At 36.7% G+C, this 22,175-nt stretch overlaps 1 protein-coding gene across 1 annotated transcript; it reads left to right on the top strand.

The window, feature by feature from the left end:
* The first annotated feature begins 10,761 nt into the window (after positions 1-10,761).
* LOC146140885 (uncharacterized) lies at positions 10,762-19,532 on the top strand. The gene is made up of 7 exons (XM_083392322.1): positions 10,762-10,900; positions 12,059-12,257; positions 13,320-13,488; positions 15,748-15,936; positions 16,619-16,840; positions 18,541-18,652; positions 18,936-19,532. Exons 1-7 carry the CDS (start codon positions 10,813-10,815, stop codon positions 18,962-18,964), a joined length of 1,008 nt encoding a protein of 335 aa, XP_083248448.1. The 5' UTR covers positions 10,762-10,812; the 3' UTR covers positions 18,965-19,532.
* The last annotated feature ends 2,643 nt before the right edge of the window (positions 19,533-22,175 follow it).

Below are 22,175 nucleotides of genomic sequence, written 5' to 3'. Positions count from 1 at the left end.
GCCGTTTAGGAAAACTGACACGTGCTGACAATACGCTTTCTTCAGCTAATAGCCAATGCAACGCTGATTGCCACGTGACAAAACTTGCACACGAACCTAATTTACTTAACGAGGCCGCTTAAAAACAAGTCTTGCAAACGATCGCACTTTGGAAATCTGGCACGACAACGCTATCCCATTGCATTCCAAAATTTATGCGCAGCACGCATAAACATAGCCTCATTAGACTGGAATCAATTGGAACCCCTAACAAAAATTAAACCAATAAACATCGAACAGTTTCGTTTTCTTAAAAAAATGGTCATTCTCAGTTGTTTTACATAACAAAAATTATGTTTGAATATTTCACAGAAAATATGGATAATTATCAGAAAAAGACGTGTTTTTTCATGCAAAAATAAAGCAAAAAAAAAAAAAGCCAGAAATAGGCTCATTGCAAATATAGTGCTGCGTCAATGAAAACTAAAATATCTTGAAAAATATATAACTGAAATATTATGGCAAAAAGTTGAGTGTTTTTTCACTAAAGAGTTTTTCGGTAAAATTGAGTTTTTTGCAAGGTAACAGTTTGTTTGCTGTATGATATAGGTTTGCATATTATGCTATTCAAACTATTGCTCAGAATAGTAGGTTATCCAATTACAGCAGTGCTTCCCAACCAGTGGGTCGCGATCCAATGGTGGGTCGCGAAGCTATTTCTGATGGGTCGCGAAGCATTTTCTAAATGTCAGTAAAGATACAGGTTTTATGTAAATGCTAATCTTATTTCCTCATTAATTTGTTTTTTATTCGTTTAGTCATATCTCATTGTGGGTCGCACAATAAAAAAGGGGGTTCGCAAACTGAAAAAGGTTGGGAAATACTGAATTACAGTATAGTTAAACATTTTATAAAGATGTTGATGACATAAATTAAGCTTGCACTGACAATGCTAAAATATTTTTGACTTGGTTGTCTTGGACTGGAAGTTGTCTTGCTATTTTGTTTACAAATGATTTAAATTGTAACTGAGTTGTTTTGACTTGACTGTGATGTAAACTGTTGCAAATGCTGCCAATTGCCTATTACTTGTGGTGATATAGTTTTGCACATCATCTGGCATTATGCAACGTCCCATTGCGCGCCTCCTTAAACAGCAAAACAAAAGGGTTTAAGATAAAGTCAAGGTCAAACATGTACTTACGCTGCAATCGGTGCAGCTCTCCAGTTCCACTGGTATATATACAACTAAAAAAATGCAGGGTATCGACTGTCGTTCGGTTCGACTAGCACGAACGGTTGGATGAACACGGGTCGTTGGGGAGGACTTGGAGGATACCGAAAAAAGAGGAGCTACCGACGACATCCTAAATGGAGAAGGGTGATCGAGGGATCGGTCTATCAAAAGACATACGGTAAATTGTACTCAGCTTATTATTATACGGGTTTGATGGTTAATCTTGGGAAGAATGCCATTGAACAACGTATTTAAAAAAAGAAATGAGGATGACATGAATTAGATATTTACCGTGGATATATATGTTTCCTAAATAAAGGTGGATACAATTTCACAGAAAAACACAGAAAAACCATTACGTATGGTATTTTGCTTTTTTGTCTATAAAACCTATATTCGTCTTTAGGATTTTTTTACGACATCGTTTTGAATGAAAGCATATTATTTGGATAAACAGTGAAAGGTGAACTGTACCTCAATAACGATGGTAACCAAATCATTTTATGAATTCTGACATTTGCCTGGTAAACAAATTTGTCTTTTAAAATCTCTATAAAAAAATCTTTAAAAATCGTAAAATCACGCCTTCACCGCACAAATGCATGTCATAAATAATAATGTTCTTCAAAATGTAATATTACATGTTCTTTTCAAACGATGCACAAAGCAAATACCTTCTCTGACCGTAGGTCTTAAACCAGGGGTCTAACCAAAATTGCTTCAAGGCCAAATAAAACTATGCAGCTAAACTAACCCCATAAATAAATAAACTGTTGTTACTAAGCATAATATTAATGAAAACAGCTCGACTGGCAATTATATTTCTTCTCCACCTATTCGCAACCTATGTTCACCTCGCCTTCTACAAGGTGAATTGACGCCAACGCTCATAGTATAAAGGAAAAAATAATAGAAAAAACGCGAGAAACAACAGCACGATTAAAACAATTTGCAATGGATTTTATAAACGTCAATGTAGGATTGAAAACATAGTAACGAGAGCACCTCGATTATAATTCGGTCTTAGGGTTTGCTGTTGGCTCTCTGTTACACCTTTTTTTTCCGGAATCGCAGGAAATTATCACATGCGAATGGGCTGCTATGGATTCCACGCTGGCGACAAGGTCAGCCTCCACACAAGACACGAGTTAAGGGGCTGCTTTTGCGTGCATTTGTCCTACCGGATCCCAGTGGCTGGCGACAGGCTGACCGTGCTCGCCGACTTTAGGCCTCTGGCTGAAATGAGGAGGCAGCAGAAAACGTGGAAGCACAAATACGTGCAGGTCGACAGCAAGTCGGTGGTAATGGTAAGCATAGTTTTTTTTAGGATGTTTTAAGTGACCGGAATGGTATCTCTAAATTATACGACGTTGTTTTAAGCACGAACTACCAACTATGCATAGGCGTAGCCAGGGTAGGGCCTGGGGGGCCATGGCCCCCCCAAAATTTATAAAAAAATATTCCTAATAATTTTTTTTTTAGCATTCATGAGTAGTACCACAACATTCGATCATAGATATACAGCACCTTTAATTGTTATGCATTGTTACGTCACAAACTATGTAGTTAATATTACGTTTGCTATATTAATGTAGTTTTACTACTTTTAGACAGTTTTTTCTCTTTTAATGGCTTTGGGTATTGCGTTTAACACTCGGTCAGTTGCTGCTCGAAACGGTTTGCTAGCATTGTTATTGTGTTCGTTACGGAAGTTAATACAGTGACAAAAGCTAAACAAAAAAGTCCAAACTTTTTGGCCCCCCAAAAAATTTTCGGCTAGCTACGCCACTGCAATTATGGGTAATTTATTTTAACAACCATGGATGACATGGTCTCATCCATACTATATTTTTGGGCCATTTTGCGTACTTAAGGCAAATAGTTTTGCGCTTTACTGGAAGCTTATTTGCCTTTTATCTTCTAAAGCGCTTTGCGAGTAATCTTTTAGTACAAATTTGCCGCAAAATATTTACTGTTTTAAAATATAAACACAACATCGTCATTATATACCTTATTTAAACGGTTTGGCAGCCTTAATAAAAACGATAAATTTAATTCATTCTCCTACTAAAGATTAAATGTTTTGCCAGTTTAATTAAAATGAGTTTAAAATGTTCGAGCTTCGCGTAATCTCCTTCGAAGGATTTTGAAGTTAAAATTGGACACTGATTTGGACACGAGTTCGACAAGAAACAAAAGGTTTCTACGGGTTACATTAAACATGACGTAACTTTGTGACGTCGTTTTTAAAAAAATTCAAAGACCTATCAAACAAAATTCTAAAAGATCCACCCTTGTTCAAAGAATTGGTACAAATTTTAGGTAAAAATGATGAAGCTTATCATTTTTACTATTTTTTTGCTGGCGATTTATTCTTTTGTGGCTTGAATAAATGTTTGCATTCGAAACGAAAGGGTCCTTAGCAGAAATTTTATCACAGCCCACTATTTCCAAGTTATGTCATTTACGTTCTAGGTTTTGTAGAGATTTGTTGCAAAGGAGAAATATTAGCCCAATAACCACTTAAACCTGTTTTTCAGATTCGCATTGTTGCAACGAAGGGTGTACACTCGAAAGGAATCGTTGACGTGGACAACTTATACATTATACAAGGAATGTGTCCTAATGCTAAATTGTCCAATAGACCACGTTGGAAGTGATATTTATTTTGATTAGATAGCAATATGGTGTAAATATTTATATAAGTACCTATTGTTGTAATTAATCTAATTTACTATCATACCGACATTGTTAAATCACCTAAATAAAAATGTGAATCCTCTCAATAAAACGCCGCATTTTAGAAAAATATATAACTTAAGAAACATGAACCAAACAGGCCTAAACTTGTATTTCATCTTACTTAATAAGTTCGTGATGTTGCGATTATATAGCGAATTACATTTACATAGCAAAACTTTATTGCAATGGAAGCTGTGTCACAACACAAGCTATATACATATTTCAAAAACTGTGACTTGAACGATTTAAAAACTTTCAATTAGGGAATTGCGATAATATTAGACCGAGGGGAGATTTGCTATCAAATGGTACATCGATTTCTACTTTGAAGATGATTTTGTCCGAAAAAAGTTGGTTAACTACTGGCGGTAACCAAATTTATTTTAGTCAAGCAAATTTTATCATAATAAACCTGAAAACTTCCTTTCTCGGGTAGTTTTACATAGTCATACTCGAGTCCTGAGTCCGACTCCAGCAAAAAAAAAAACTGAATCCGTTGAGTCCCGAGTCCGACTATTGGTAAGCCTGTCGAGACAACTCTTTGTGTATAATTCAAGTACGATTTTTGTCTAATAGATGGACCAAAATAAGAAAACTAATGAAAGACAAGGAATATATCAAAACAATGATTCAAAATAAAAAAAGGTTTGATTGCTTTAGCCAGGTGTTTTGTTAATACTAAATCACCTGATTGTGTACAGCCATTTAAATTACTTTCCTTAAATTAAAGTGGAGAGCAAGCTGAGCGTTTTCATCATGAAAAAAATACATATTAATCTGGAGAAAAGGTGCGGTTGCCGCATTTCAACTCTGTTTGTTTGTTTAGTTTATTGCATTTAAATGCTCGCTGAGTAGCCTATCAATGAAAAAGAGACCATAAATATGACAGTTTTGGCCTGGACGGGAGCAAGGCGTTCTCCAGGAGAGAGCAAAAGTATGTAAGCGGAAACAAAAAGTCAATTATTGCATTACAATAGGCTTTTATTTATTAACAGATATCAGTTAGTTACATGGAGGTATTTACTACACCAAGCTGAGGGAACATTACTATGATGGCCGATTGTTATTGGTGTCTTAGGAGAGATAGGCCTATGAACATTCTCAAAAGTAAAACAAAATTGAGAAACAAAAATAAGGGTAATTTCAGTTTTGTCATTTATAGATACATGTGCTGTTATTAATTTTTATTGCTTTTTAAACCTCGGAAAATTTACATGATAATCGATTTCTATATATATGAATAGGCTTTCTGCCAGACTTACACAACTAGATTTATTTTAGCTCTTTAAAATTAGATTAGAATTAAAATTAGAGCATTTTAGTTTTTCTAAATTAGATTAGAATTAGAATTAGATTATTTTAATTTTTTTCAAATTAGATTAGAATTAGAATTACCGAATTCCTAAAAAAACAAATTTCAACTAGAATTTGAACTAGAATCACATACAACCAATTTAATTTAATCGCAAAGTATTCTTATAAGAATGTGAATGGTAAATATGTGTGTGCTAATTTTTAGGCCTTTTTGCTTTTTAGACTGTAAAAATTACATACAAGTCGTTCCAACTAAAGAGTTTTAATTGAAATTCTGTGTTTTAACCGAGTCACTAAAAATGCCGTTGGACAAAGTAGCAGCTTTGGAAAAATCCGAACTAGATTAGAACTATAGAATTAGAGCACACAGGCAATTCATAAATTAGATTAGAATTAGAATTAGACGCATTTTGCTCTAATTCAATGAATTAGAAAACTAGAATTATCTAGTTGTCCAAGTCTGCTTTCTGCTTCATGCTAATTATTTGTTGTTACGGTCAAAATTTTGAATTGCGTTTTATTCAAATAAATTAACGTGATAGAACACCAGCAACCCAAAATAAATCACAAACACATTTTTCTTTTCGATCACCTTCACATGTCAGTATAATATTTACTTACTTCACACGTGAGTAAAATATTGTCATGTATCATAATACAGCGACCTACATCTGTAGGGCACAACCTACAATTCTACACGTTGGAAGCGCTACAATACACCTATAGCCTGTAGTAGTTTTTGTAAGTTACGTTTAAACTAATTGGCTTTAGTTTCCGTATTGTGCTAGGTCTAGGGCGACCATATTTGTTTGGCTTAATATCTGGACGATAACAAACAGTCACTAGATATAGGATTTTCTGTGTTCATTCAAGTATGACGTCACAAAAAGACTTCTTAGCGTGATGTCACCAAAATGTAACTTAAAGAGGGCCATTTGTTAACAGTTGAGTTCTCGCGCGAATGTGCACTGTGCAATTTAACATAGGACTAAACGTTTTGTGTTTTTTGTGACAAATTTACAAGTCAATCAGTTCGGTCGTGAAAATTCATCTTTGTTAAATTTATTTGTTTCGGCACATTGTTCAATAGACATCTTATATCCCGGTTATGATTAAATTTACACTGCATAAAAGAATACCTCCTCCTGAATAGACTACCATAAAAACGCACAATAAGACGTAAAGCAACAATATCTACAACGGAATGAACTCTTTTTATTTTACAATTAGTATAGTATAATATTGTTTTGAATTTTTGCACAACACCTCCCCCCCACCGTAGAATATTATAGAATACTGATAATTAACTAATGCATAAGCAATCAACCCAACCTCTGGACCAATTACACGCCATAGGGACGTAACAATTACATTTAAAGGTTATTGAACGCACATCAGGTAACACTTTGGACTGTTTTGCTAACTTGATGAAATCACGACAAACTTATATCCTTGTAATGCAGTGATTCCCAAACTGTGTGCAGCGGCACATCAGTGTGCCTCGAGAGATTGTCAAGTGTGCCGCGAAACTTTTTGTAATTTTGGAAAGGGCGAATGTGACTCTATTGTTGTTCTGTTAAAAGTGTGCCGCGAAATATTTAAGATATTTTAAGTGTGCCGCGAGCTAAAAAAGTGTGGGAACCACTGGTATAATGTATAAAAATGTTGGCTGACTAAAAAGCGGGACATTTTGGTTATTAATCTGGAAGCCGTGACAGGGAATATCGCGCCTAAAATCACGACGTATGGTAAACTTATACCTATTTCTAATTATCTCGGCTAATTTTTATTTTTCTGTATTTCCCACATGCAAACGTTTTAGAGCGATATAGGATCATCAAAATTTCAAGTAAACCGTTACGTTCACTGCAAAGGTAATGGCGAGGGTCTGACAGTTAGTTTAATAGCACATGCACGTCATACAAACGCTTCTTAAATATGGATGACGTTATTACGATGCGTTACACACGGTTTCCGGGGACTTTTGCGAGAGTTCCAGGCCCCTTTGAGGTCAGTGTTTATCAATGTGGAACGCGTATAGCAGGTGAGCGAGCATATTTAAGGTCTTTCGTGAAAAAAAGTGAAAGTGTTATGTTATTTTGGCCGCCCTACCTTTCTTTTATTGGCCGCCCTTCTTGACCACAATAAACCGGCCCATAATCTAGAATCTGGGACTAACGCCGGGGTTTAATTTTTAAATAAATTATGACAAACATAAGTCATTTTGAGCGAAACGCTACAGTTTAAAGTTCGGTGTCACGCAACGACTATAAAAAGTCATTATCAGTGCTACACAGCTATGAAAGTTTGAGAACCAGCTGAAGTAGGTTACGAATAGATAAAACCGTCGTTAATATGAAGTTCATATTTTCTCTGTCTGTAAAGGCCAGTGTTGTTCAACCCAATAGTGGGTCGCCGACTACAGTAGTTCTCACATGTTTTTTCCCCAAATCTCAAATTTTGGTAAAAAACGATGACATGCATGGCTCATATTAATTAGATTCAAACTTATTAATACTAATATCAAAAGGTTAGAGAAACACTGGTATAGGCTTATAAGCCAACCGAGCTAAAGTGATTTTTGTAGCAAAGTGTGGAAGTTTGTGAGATAAGTGTTAGAATATTACAAGAACCACACTTGATCACACAGGAATCAAGTTGGCTAAGAAGTTTTAAGTGTGGCGCATATATGGGCCCATGTAACATTTGAAACATGCACGCCCCATATATAAGCAGGAACAACGAAATAATATCGTACTTGGGCCATATAATTCTAGTAGATGATCAATAGGGCGAATATTTTTTGACCAAAAAATGGGAAATTTTGACCTGAAAAATTAAAATTTCGACAAATTTTGACCTGAAAATAATTTATTTTGACAAAATTTTGACTTGTCAGAAATACATTGTTTTAAATAATCTAGGCGTCGTTAATCACGCTTTTTTATACTGTATATTGCTCTAATAATACGGTTAAAATGACTTTGAACTTATATCAAAACTATTTTTTTTTTTGATAAAATGAAAGATAAATTTCAAAATAACCGAACGAACAATTTCAAAAAGCTGACTTTAGTTTTTTTTTTAATTTTGTAAGCGATTTATGTGCAATTTTATTCGATTTCGACTTAAAAAAATTTGACAAATTTTGACCTAACGTGTAAATTTTGACAAAATTTTGACTTTTTTTGACAAGTCAAAATCAATCATAAATGAAGTAAGGGCCCAAGATAAATTTTTGACTTGGTAGTGTTTACTTTAGGAAATCTATTTGGTGAGTCATGATTAGGGCGATTATTATTTGACTTGGCAAAAAAGTAAAAATTTGGTAAAATTTTCACGTTAAATCAAACGTATTTCAAATCAAAATCGATTAAAAATAACAAAAATCGTTTTTAAAAAACTGTAGTCTGCAATTATTTTTTTTTTCTAAAATAACCAGCGTCTTGTTTTTCTTGGGCATTTTTATAGTTGTTAGTCTTTTTAAAATAACAAAAATGTTAAGTATAAGCATTTACATGAGTTTTGCATATTCCAGAAAAAATACCTGATTTTTGTTCGTCCGGTAGTCAGTAAAACATCTAAAACAAGCGGTTGACGACGCAAAAATATACTGCAGTACTTGTTGTTTAAATCAATGTTGTTTAAATCAGTGGTCGGCAAACGCCGGTCCGCAAGGAGTTGGCTACCGGTCCGTAACAGGGTTGTCAAATTAAACTTTTGTTTAAACACGAACTGTACGTAAAAACCTGATAAAAAGTCCAAAAATAATTCAATCCAAAATGCATATTTTTGTTACAAAATCTAACTTCTAGTACTTACAATATACCAAAAAATTGGCTAAAATGTCATGTGTTTTAATTTTAAGCGTACTCCCCTTAAAGTGCAATAGATTTTCATGTAAGCCATGTTTATAAACTAGCCTATGTCCCATAATGAAATAATTTACTATTTTGATATTTAGGCAGAAAAGGTTTCAAAAAAACGTATGTTTATTAATTAATTTTAGCCTCTATAGTTTTGGACTCTAAAAATGACGAAAAGGCCAAAAAGCCTAATGATTTTTCTGACATCAACCACGGTAAAAAATGATTTTGTTGTCAAAAAAGCCATTCTACTTTTTCATATAGCCATTTTTTTTCGTTTGTATATTACATAGGCTAACTATTGAAAGTGGCGTGTAGGGCCTGGTCAGAAATGGAATCATACATTATTATAGACTATGTTATACAAAAGTGTGACTTCTTTTGAAAGAATGCTTTAAATATCCTTATTTTGACAAGCTGGTAAGAATATAGGAATTGGTAATAATGATATACAAGTGTAATTTAAGAAAAAACGTAAAGGCCCAAAAGTTTTATTAAAATGAGCCACGGGCTGGGTTCAATTAAATTGTTTGACTGCCCTTATGCCGCCTGTGGGTTTCAGTAAGTTTAATGATTCGTAGATGCGACCATCTCTTTGCGGCAAAACAAGCATAAAGTTCGCATTGAAAGTTGTAACAAATTTCCTTTCCTAAACATTTGTTGTTTTTTAAGGCCGGTCCGCGACGAAATTTTAGTTTTAAACCGGTCCGCAGTGCCAAAAAGGTTGCCGACCCCTGGTTTAAATCAACTTATTTCTAATAGGTTAAAATTTTATCGAAAAATATAAAATTTGTTAAAATTTTAATTTTTTTAGGTCAAAATGACTCATTTTTAGGTCAACAAATAATCCCCTTCTAGTCATGAGTGAGTTGCTGCGGTGCAAAGTTTAATTCTGCTGCAATGGTCGAGCTTTGATCCAAGCTCGAGCAATTTCCTCCAAGTGACATACTTTCAGTTGGCGCTGCAGCCCCCTTTTTCCGTTCGGCAAAGGGTCGCGATGCCAAACGCCCTTTGTGTGGTCGGCTCGACCTGCAACCGAAAGAGTCGCACTGCGCAGTACAGCAGCGGGCTATTTTGCTGCGTTGGCGGACAGGCAAGCCTTGATTACAAGCCAATAAAAAACATCGGCCAAGCAAACGCGAACAGGGAAGAACAGTCGTAAAATCAATAAAAAGGAAAGCAGCGGTTAGCACACAGACGTGCGCTAACGCAGATAAACGCAGTTCGAACTATAAGACAGTTGTTTAGCCCTCCGCTTTTGGATTGGTAAAAATTGGGAGTCCGAATCTTCAGCGAGTCTTTATTGTTGGAAACAGTCGTAAAATCGGAAAAAGATGTAAAGCAGCGGTTGACACACAGACGTGCGCTAACGCAGATAAACGCAGCTCGAACCAAATCAGTTGTTAAGCCCTCCGCTTTGGGATTGAAAAAATTACGAGTCCGAATTGCGGTCTCTGTTGTTGAAATATTTCAGTGCAGACAGACGCGAATTTGTTTACGTGTTATGCATGTGTCTCGTAGCAAAGGGGTGAGTTTGTTGCCAGAATGCTGAGCGGCATGGCTTGACTCACTATGTGTAACCAACTAACCATGTCCTTTTGACGGCCCTTTAAAAACAGGCGTTTGGTGGAAGCTTATGTTAACTGACACAGTAGATCGAAACAAAAAGCCGCGATGAGTTACTTTTACTACAATTTTGCCGACATCAATCCATTGGATTTCGTCGATCCTTTGGACCAAGATGTACCTTCAAATGTGACAAGTAAGCCTTTCCATGTATATTAATCGGTTTGATCCTTTCGCGATAAGATGTTGCGTTTTAGAGTTTGATGTAGAATTCACAAAATTGGTAGTTTTATATTATGTTGTTGTTTCATTTTTAGCTGTAAAACTGATAGGTGATAATTGAAGCTTGTAATAGAGCTCTTTTGAGGCATTACGCATTGGCATTATTGTGTTAAGCGCAAATAGTGGAATAGGTGAAATACCGCACATTACACTTATGTGTCGCAAAACTGTAGTTCGTGGCATTTTCCAACAAGGTGAAACCTTCATCACATCTAGGCTATGGCATTTGCGGTCTTGGATATATTATTGCAGTACTGGCGTGCGGCAAGAAGTCATAAATTACTCCAATATTCGAGAGAGCGGTCTTGAATGGACGCCTTATTACTTCCGCATGCTTTCAAGCCTTTAAATTTCGAAGCGTTGTGACGGAATTTGGTGCCTTACATGAAAGTATTAACCCGGCCTATAAGATTAACACCGTTTTCAACTGACAAAATCGCGTTTTACATACAACCTTATAACTTGTTTTTTTAATGTCGTAAATGTGCCTCAATGAAAAGAAACCGAGAAACGATGTTCAGTTGCATATAAGTTGTAACTGAATAGAGCTTATGCCAACAAAATGAAAAATACAGGATTTAAACGTTTATTTTCAAACCTTTAGATTTTAATTACATGTTTGAAAAGACAGTAGCCTATAAATCTCTTAATGACATGCTTGAAAGACAATGTTCAACAACGCAAACAAGGTTTGAATGGGTATTGTACACTTAATACCTTTTAGAATGTCCCATAATAATCGAATATTTACCCTTAACAGATATATGGAACGCTGATTAACACCCAACTATTATTATTGCATTTTTATCATTTAATACCTCGATGGAATCGGCGCCAGTCAAACATTGTATCAATATAGACATTTCTACAGATTTTAAAATTAATCCGTTTTTTTAATATTTCCGAAACAGAATCAAATTTGTTAGCAAAATGAGATGAAATGCAAATGGTACAGGATTGTGTGCGTGGGTTTTTCTTTCTTAAGCGGATGTATGCGTTTGCATTTTATTGCGATCTAAACAAAACCCAAAATCGGTCACCCAAACCATCTGTTTAAATTATCGCATTATAGGTGAACCGATGAACGGAACAGACATCCAAACAACAACAACAACAACAACATCTACAGTCGTAGAAACAACTGCAACACACGTAACTCTTAAACCCCAACAGTTGCAAATCAACTGGATCACAACATCAGTTTCGATCCTCCTACTTCTGATCGGCCTTGTTGGAAATATAGCCACCGCTTCGTTTAGCAAACGACGAGGGTATGCCATATTTCGTTTAGTTAGTAATGTACGCAGGGGCGGATTAAGGCGGGGGCTGAGGGGGCTGCAGCCCCAGGCCCACCAAAAAAATAGGCCCACCGCAACAACTTAAGTTATCTTTTTGAAAAAAAACTGTCAAGTTGTAATCCAATATCACCTCTGATACCAGATAGTTTCTGTAGTTAGAGTAAATATTCATCATGTTATTTTTATATTTTCGACCATAAGCTTGTGACGTCAGTGCGTGTTTGTTACTTCACAACATGAAGCTATACTATGCGAAGACAAGCTTTGCCTTGTCTAAATTCTAAAGCTATAAAACATATTAATTGAATCTGGTTCATAAGAGAATAAATCAATGTTATTTTAAGTAATTGTGGTAGGAATAATAAACAGAATGTAAATAGTCCAATAGGCCTCTGACTAGCATACAGCCCCAGGTCCATGAAAACCTTAGTCCCTCCCTGAATGTACGCCACACATTCTGCAACGTTGAACCCAAAATTGTAGAATAACAAAGCGAAATTAATCCCTATAAATCAACAACCGAAATATTTTTGTTAAAAACTTAATCTTTTCTTAGAGTTTACGTGTTGACAACTGAGTCAGTGGTGAGCGTAAGACGAAACGGTGAACCTGTAAAATAATTATTAAAGCAATGTTATTTTTGTCACCAAGACATGTCCTATTTTCACTGGGCCATTCCGCCATCTCCTTGGCTGTATTTACACTAAGATTTTAGTTTCATATTTTTGCACGAGCCCGAACGATAACCCCAGGTTTCGTAGAGTTAGCCTATTTGTTTTAGACGTGCTGTTATGACGTAACTTTATAACGTCATCTCTGAAATTGTATATTATGCGTTTTGTTGATGAAAATATTCGACTTCACCCCTACCTTTAGATATATTGTTAGCTAAGTTATTACGTGGTGATGATTAAAGTCACCCGGTGTTAATTAAAGTGCCCACCGGTTGTTTCAAACAAATATTCTTCCACGATTAATTCACAAATAGTCAAGTAAGTCCTAAATATAACCGACAAAGCTTTGTTTCAATTACAGGTACGCATTTAGCCTGGCTGTAGTCAACGGGTTGTTCCTGCTGACATTTCCACTGTTCCTCTTCGACACTTTGTGGACCAGCGGTGACGTAGCGCCCTCGCAAAACGCCTGTTTGGCTCAGGACGTTGTGCTGTTCATCGACCATCTCTGCACTGTTGTTTTCGTGACGGTAGGACGTCAAAGTTTGCGATTTATTACATGTTTTGGCTATAACTGGTCTCGCTGACTTGTAGGAATAACTATATGTAAAAATCGCGATTCAATAAAGTCCAAAGGTTTTTTTACGTGGCTATTAGGCCGAATTTTGCTTAGACGTCAACAAGTTTAGTTGTTTCCAGTTATAAATCTACTTCTTTTGATATATTTACCTTTGATTTGCTCTACATCAAATCGCAAATGATGCCCCTATCCCAGATACAAATGGCAAATACGTGGGATATCCTATTCGTATAGGCAGGGCCGGACTAACCAATAGGCTAATAAGTCTATAGCCTTAGGCCCTGGAAAAACTCGGCCCTCAATTTTTTAAGGTTAAATTTTTGTAAGGCTGATAGTGCTACAGATCCAGTACCGGTACAGTACGGTTTTTGCTTAAAAACGAATGACTGAGTCGAGTCAACATGTGCCTTATCGTTTCATCGATGCTGCAAACGAGTTAGGAACTATGTAACGTTCTGTGCTATCACTTTTAAAGGGAACACACAATAAAACTTAAAAAGCAACAATACCTAAAGCAGAAAAATCTATGAACTCATAGCATTAAGACCAATGACATAATAAGCTAAATACGCAAGTTACCGCCCAGTACAGAATAAAATCAAAATCGTTTGAATAAGACCTAAATCTGTCAAAATACGTTTTCATCGCAATATTGCCTAAATGGCAAAAAAAATGCCTGAAACTGCAGGTAAAGGGTATGTCTCGATCGGCCACTGTGTTAGGTTTGGCATGGGCCGTTTGGGTGTCGACGTTTGGACGCCTTAGTTTGACCGGCCTTTAGAGCGCCGCTGTTTTTGCATTGGATTTTTGGCGCTGTTTGGGGTTATCGGTGGGTGGGGTTTAGAAAATGGGTAGGGGCTAAAATGATTAGGGGAGTTAGTGATGTTGTTTAGGCCTGATTCTGGCCATTTAGGTCTCATTCTGCCGGGTTTTAGACTTCAATTTTCAATTTAGACGGTACTACGACTATTAGTTATTGGTCCTATTTTGGTCTTATTCAGAAGTGTGTTTTATTGCGACGTTCATGTTATTCTTATTTCGGTCTTATGGCTGGGGTCCTTTTCGAGCAGAGATAGTGATTTTGTTAGAGGTTTGAATGTCTATGATATCATTCATAAGGTTCGTTCATACTAGACGCGTCTGGCGTTAATGTTTTAAAATTTCGGTTGCGGAAGTTGGAACTGTTCACATTTGACGCTTTCGGCTCGGAGCAAGGAAATTTGCTTAACGCTGACAACCCTTCAAGTGTGAACTGGTCGACGCTAGCGTTTGCGCCAGACCAAGGCCTGTCGCTGTGGCGAACGAATTACTGTGCTGCTTTATATATGTAGACGTGTAGTGCGGCGTCAGCGTTTTTTCGGGCAGCCAATTACTTGACGATAACATTCGCCTAATCTTTTCCGTCAAATGCTGGTGGGCAAGCAACTAACTTCTAATGCCTGGTGCATAAATTTCCAATTTCCTTAAAGAACTTGCAAAAGATCATTCCATCGTGAAACGCGCAAGGTATGCCACGGGGTTAGTCAAGGTCAACTGTTAGGCAAATATTCAGCTAGGTTATGCACATCGTATTTGGCAAATAATTTAACGCATTATTAAAATAGAAATCTAGGAATCATCTCGGAGTATGTAGTGACATAACAGAGTCCAATACAAAAAATACCTCGGCGGAGTCCAAAAAAACACTTTTTATCTTCTTAAATTTAGAGTTAAATACTGTGGTATGTTGAAGGGTAGATTAAACTTCACTTTACGACCTCTAAATCCTATTTTACGACACAAATAAAACCTGCAGATGCAAAAACGTCAAAAGTGACCCACTGGTCCCACATCTCACCCTATACTATGAGTTGACACTTAATTATATTTATTACATGTTCTTATATTATGTTTGTGTTATTTTGCAATAAATAATTTCAATTTCATGTATGTATTTTTACTACTTTTTGTAGCTTTGATTCCAAAATTAGGCCCTTCCCTGGTAAATAGCCTTAGGCCTACAGTACCCTTAATCCGGCCCTGCGTATAGGTTCCGTTTTTTACCATTTGGTTTAAATGTTGCACCGAATATGTGATAATGGAAATCACCTTAACCCAAGCTATAAAAAACTGTCTGACCCGAATTATTATAGCTTTGCAAGAGTATTCTGCTATTGTTTAAATGTAGCAACAAAATTCAAATAATTCACTAAATTGAATCTGTATGCAGGCAATTGTAACAGGAACCTGGAAATACTTGCGATGCGGTGTCTCCGAATACGTCGTTTCTTCCGCAACTTGGATAGCTGGACTTGTGATCGTCTGCTTGATCGTCGTCTGTCAAAAGATGGTTTCGCAGCGGATGGCGGCACTGACTTACGTCCTTTTGTCGGTCGGATCGTTCATTGGATGTTTCATGGTGAGTGTACTGTAGAGGTTTGATTTACTGGTTAAATTTAAGCCAGTGAATTTGTACCGGTGTTCATCGGAACTCAATAAAGTGTTTATTGGAGGAACGTCAGAGGTTCCGCAAGAAAATGATTAATTAGATCGATGGTCCATAAAATACCTGCCAAAAATCACAGGTATCACACAATGGGCGTAATTAAAAATTTGACATGATTTAACCTTTTACAAAATTATAATTTCAGCCCAGCAGAAGCCCAAACGTCTGGTTGTAAATTGTAAAATGACAGTTCTGTAAAATGCTTTTTATACTCGCGCTAACTTTCCACGTGGTTTCTGTGCTTCTAACTTAACTAAAAACATACTGGGGGCAATTTCGATTGGAAGAGCAGTTTAAGGGTCCATGGCACTGAATACGGCTCCGGCTCAATGTTATGGTGGATAACATTGATGGGGATAATATTTATTAATTTGTCGTTGGGCTAAATTTATGCAAGGTTTATATACGTACACATTTGTGTGCGATAGCCTAAATAGTCACATATACATTTTCTAATTACTACAAAAACGAAGTTACATTGTAACCAGAAAATTTATTCAGGCTAGTGATTGTTGGCACAATAAAAACCATCGGGGATCACACATTTTCGATGAACAAACATGCCTTTCTTAAGTAATCTTCTTGTTTTTCCCAGGTGATTGCCTTATGCTGCTCGGCGAAGTGTCTTAAACTGTGCCGTACTCGTACTGGAAACAAGAAAATGGCCAAAGGGCTCTCAGTTCGAGATCGATCTGACGATCAGTTGTCAGAAGGAAGAAGTGGTCGTTTTGCGGCTTGCCTTGCAGGCTGGGCGCTCATCTGCTTTTCCGCATTCCATGTCTTTCAACTGATAGAGTTTCGCAACGCCTACCAGAAGGTATGCTATTTTTGCCTATAGTTGTGCTGATTTCCGTGACAGTTCGTGAACTGTTTTGAGGCCACTCCGACTTGTTATTACAAAGTACTGCTATGCGCATTTTTTGGCGTTGAAAACAAAAAGCCAAAAAAAACGAAACAAAAAGCACGTCTAGTTTGATTCTAATTTTGCTACGTTATTTGCATTTCGATTTTAAATCTGAATTAGTATTTTTATATGCAATACAGCTGGCTTCAAGCAAACTAAAAGTTGACCTACAAAGTATAGCAAAAAATATCTTCTTTTTCTGTATGATTGAAACGCCTTATAGCCTAGGCCAGGGTGGGCCAAACCTAGGCCCGCGGACCATTTGTGGCCCGCGAGATTAATTCTCGGCTTTATGTGGCCCGCAATGCTCTCAACCTTGAACCACCCTGGCCTAGGCAAACAAATAGGGCTAGGCTATTCTATACTTGCGTAAAACAAATGAGGCAATTGTAAGTAAATATTATAATTCCTTACATTTTGTTTAATTACCGCAAACCTAATAATTAAGTGCTTGATTACGGGCAACACAAACGCCTAATTCGTAGTATTTTACCAAACAAGAGAAAAGTCTGAGCTTTTTGCGACCAATCTAAAATAAAAACTATTAGTTGTGTCGGTATTTAGAGATTCTCAAAAAGTGGTTCGCAGATTCATTGGTGAACGTCAACTAGTTGATCTATAGTAATTATTACGCCACCACTTCAATAAAAAGAAAAATACGCTTTAAAAAATCCTTAGTACGTTTACGGGGGAAACTGAAAATTCCCGCTCAGTTCGTTGAAATATTCCGAAACCCTTGTTTGCAAAGCACAGCACAAACTGCGGTTGCCTTAATGAGCAATTCATTCTGGAAAGCAACTGTGTGTTTCCTATACTTGCTGTTACGTGTTCGTTAAACAGAATTACTTAGGGAGTCGTCCGCTTGCTGCAATCGTCACTGCAGCAGTTTCGATGCGCAGAAAACTTGGAACGCTTTAACAAATTGCCCAGCAAGCGCCGCCTTCCGCGTTTGACTCATTAAGGATTTTTAATGAATAGTCTTGTTGTGCCCAAAGCGCTTCGCACTCTTTTATTCATCAGTTGCGCCCGCCATTTTCCCGTCGTGCTTTTAAAAATAGAACTTTTCGCTTTTCCTGCGCATTGTTTTTTGCTTTTTTGGCAACCTTCAAGTATCGTGCAGTTAATCAGTTAACAGTGTAAACTGTTTACTCAAAATAACACAACATCTGCGAATTTACTTTCTTGGAGTTTCCAGAATCTTGATATATATTCTCAGAGCCAACCAACGTATACCTTAAGCAAACCTTATTGCCAAAGGAACTTATGTTCAATTGATTTTCGGATTATGTGTTAATGGTAGCCCAAAGAAACAATTATTACGTCCGGATAGCCTACACCTCACTTAAGCCTAGGAGTAGAGTGTACTACTTTGTTTGTGTCGGTACATCAAATAAACCTAATGTAGGAAACTAAGGAAGATTTGGATTTTTTTGTTTGCAGAAAAAAAAAAAAAGATTTCTTATTACATATTAACTGGCCCTTGAAAGTTTTAAGATACTTGCTTGACAGCACTGGTTAGGTATAATATAGCCTGATTATTTGCGAACTAAATAAATGTACTGTATACAGTTCTACGTTTTGTGAAAAGCGTTAATGCTTCGCAACTTTTTAAGGGCATCTTCTACGAACGCTCACACGACTACACGTTTTTCCTGGCTTACATCAATGCTGCTTTCAACCCTTACTTTTCCATTGTCGATCGCTCTCGCCTGAAACGAAATGAAGGTAATTGCATATTCACTTGACATTCGCCGCAACAGTTTGGAGCGCGTCTTTTATGAAACGTTCGCATGTATCTTAAGAAAAATGAAGTACCTGTTACTTGTCAAACCTTAGCCAGCGAAACCTCGCATTTTCTTTGTCCGAGAAAAGTGTAATATAGATAATTACACGGAATCTTGTTTTACGCGTGTTACACTAATATTCGAAGTGCCGTGTGTGATCTTAATGAACTCTGCATTGGCTTACACAGTTAAGATTAGCTTTTAAACCTTTTCTTTTTTCACAGGTCATGTTATACCCACGAGCAGCGTCTAGCGGAAATTTGTATTTTAACCGAATCCACTTTTTTATTTTGCGGAAATATTCTTGCTGATGTTAGCCTACCTGGTTTATCGTATTCAAGTCAGACACACGCTGTATATTTTTTTATCGTTAATATTGTGTAAAAACATAAACAGTATTGTACCGGAAAAGCAAATCGATCGACTTAAAGGTGTAAAAAAACTCAATTGGTCTTTTGTTCGTAAAACGCAGTCAAGATTATAGTTGGCTTGTACCATAATGTCCCGATAGTTGTAAACAAGCACGTCTTATAATTTTTATTAGTAACTCTATAGTCTCTGAACCCAAACTGTACTAATTTTTCTCTACAACAAAATTTCAAACATTTAGGCACGGATTTTCTTGTGCGTAATATCATGTTTTTACGTCACTGCAAATACTGTATCACTACAAGGCGTTTTGGTGTTTTCTAAACGCTGCATTTGAAGTCCCTGTGTTGCAGCACATTTTCTATTTCTAAACTGCCGTTGTATTATTGTTTTCATGTGGATATTTTGTTCGCTTTTTATTTCGAAAAAAAAATTGCGATTTTTATTATATCACCGCCTTTCACTTGTGAACAAATTAAAAAACAAAACAAAATCTTCTTGCCATTATCGCCAAGGTTCCTTTCAGGTATCCAAAAACCGGCCCGCGACCGACAATCAGTCTTTTGCGCCCATGAGGCAATATTGATTGTGGAAAGTTTTGAAACCCAACCGGGGTAATAATGCAGCCTCACTCTCGGCAACAATATGGGGAAGTCGTCGCTTATCCAAATTCCCCAGCGAACAATTTGCTCGGCCTTTAATTAATTACGTTGCGGTCGCATTGTTGAAAAGCAACTATAGGCCCTATTGTTTGAATTGAGCGCGAAAGAGCGCTGAGCTGGCAATTGTTTTTTTTGTCCATTATTTTACCTCGATTGGCCGAGTTCCTGTGTTTGTTTTCGTTTAAAATAGTCAGTGCTGCAACTTTACCAACTTTATGCACTTTGGCCAGTTAGTCAGCACATCTTGTTGGTTCAGGGCTTGGCCCTTTTTTTCTAACTGGCAAAATGCATCTATAGAAAAACACTGAGAGTTTTTTACCCATGGTTGTTGGTATTTGCTACTGAGTTAATTCGTAGATCATAAGTATACGGCCAAGAACACTGTAGTTGTATGAAATCTAGGATCAATATTGGCGTTTATTGGAAACATCTCCATACTCCACTGAACTTATCATTTTAACCATACTATATACGAGTTAAATGCAACACTCTAAAAGCGTTAATAGGTGTGCGTGGTTATCGAACTAATGATGTTTTGTAAGGTTATCTATATTATTAACAGCTATATACGCTTCTTGAAAGTTTATATGAAACAATCAACTACAATCCAGTATAGGTACTTCTTGGGGCGGTGGGGAAAGGGCATGTTAATATGATCGATTTTATACCGCCTATTTTTCCGCATTAAAATTACATTGCTAACTATAAGAAACATACAAACTTAAGATAAAGGATTTGTTGAATAATAATTAGTCAACTTTGTTGTATTGGTGAGTTAAAACAACTCTATATTTAGCGCTGTTTTAAATATAATGTCATGATACAGAACGAGTTTTTGGCGAAGCTAACGTAGATCTGAACGCAATTTTAAATATGACTCTCATGTAACAGCAATGTTAATAGTCAACGATGGGATTCGGGGCGACCAGGCCGAACTATTGTAACAACACACTGTTTCTTTTTTTGGGACTTTTTTTTGGAGTAAGTTACACGGCGGAAGAAAAAGACGCACGAGAGATAAAAGAGTGATAGCACTTAAGAAGAAGCGACAGGTGTACGTTTAAAGACTGGCCCATTTAACTTGAAAATTATGGGGCGCCGTTTGGAAAAAAACAAATACGCTTCTACGGACAACTTTTTTGTCCGATTTAGCTTAAATCGGACTGTAAATTTGTCCGATTTAAATTTTGTCTGATTTAATTTAAATCGGACAAATTTACAGTCCGATTTAAGCTAAATCGGACAAAAAAGTTGTCCGTAGAAGCGTATTTGTTTTTTTCCAAACGGCGCCCCATAGAAAATCACCAAGATTTTTATTTCCTAGCGCAATGTGGTATTCTGATTTTTTCACTGTTTTTACCATGTTCTTAAACATCATTAAAGAAGGCCAAGTTTGGCGTATTTACAACGATAAATCACAAAGCAAGCGCAAATCAGTACACAGTTTAGCAAATCATTTTCATTTACAGTACCAAATAGAACAATTACTGGAGTGGTTTGAAGGGATATAAAAAGTTTTGATGAAATCCAACCAGTGACTTCTTCCCAAAACTTTGCAACATGTTCGCAATGGAAAAACACATGAGAAATTGTTTTAACATTTAAGTTGCAAAAAACACACCGGTTGGTTTCAGTAATATCAAAAGAGAATAGCGCATCATTGGTCACAATCGCACGAAGATTAAGTTTAATTTGAAAGGATCGCAGTTTAGTTCAATTGTGGCTTTACGAGTGTTTTCATATAACCTGTCTGTAGCGTATTTCCAAGAAGTTGTGTTCGGTACAAGATTTAAATCCCGTTCCCACTTGCGTTGTTCTTTATGCGGACGATCAGTAGTGTATGTTTTGATCTCATTGTATAAAGCTTTTGATGAGTTATGTACCTGAAAATGTTTGCCTTAAAGTGGTGATTAGCTTAGCATCGGCTGGGGAGCCTACCGTGGAGTGGTCCCACTCGGGTGGGAGAGCAGCGATCATTTTACTAAAGGTTTTAAAATCTATATTGTTTGGGTGGAATTTGTACTTAACTGCCAGTTGGTCATAGGTCATATAGTGTCCCAAGTCGTTTAGTAGATCATTGTGGTCAAAAACTCCCGCATTGATAAGTGGCTTTAAATAAAACGTTTCTGTCTTGAGTCGGACGTTTTTGTTTACCCATAGGGGACGGACCTTAAGTGAACAACACACTGTTTCCTATCGACACGTTTTCCGAATTACCATATATCGCCAACAGGCGGCAAATTTTTGCAGCTTTGTCCGTTTTGGATTCCAGTTACTTGAAATTCAAGGAACTAACAACGCTGGAGATAAGGTAAAAAACGCGACAAGAATAAACCTCTATTGACTTTACGTCACTCCAGGTCGGATGGCGAATTTGCACAAAAGGAAATCGAACACTATTAACGGAAATTAATTTACATAAAATCAAATGAA

This window comes from Ascidiella aspersa, chromosome 6, assembly GCF_963924565.1.
Source record: "Ascidiella aspersa chromosome 6, kaAscAspe10.2, whole genome shotgun sequence".
Taxonomy (NCBI): Eukaryota; Metazoa; Chordata; class Ascidiacea; order Phlebobranchia; family Ascidiidae; genus Ascidiella; species Ascidiella aspersa.
This window is presented reverse-complemented; position numbering and strand designations above follow the sequence as displayed.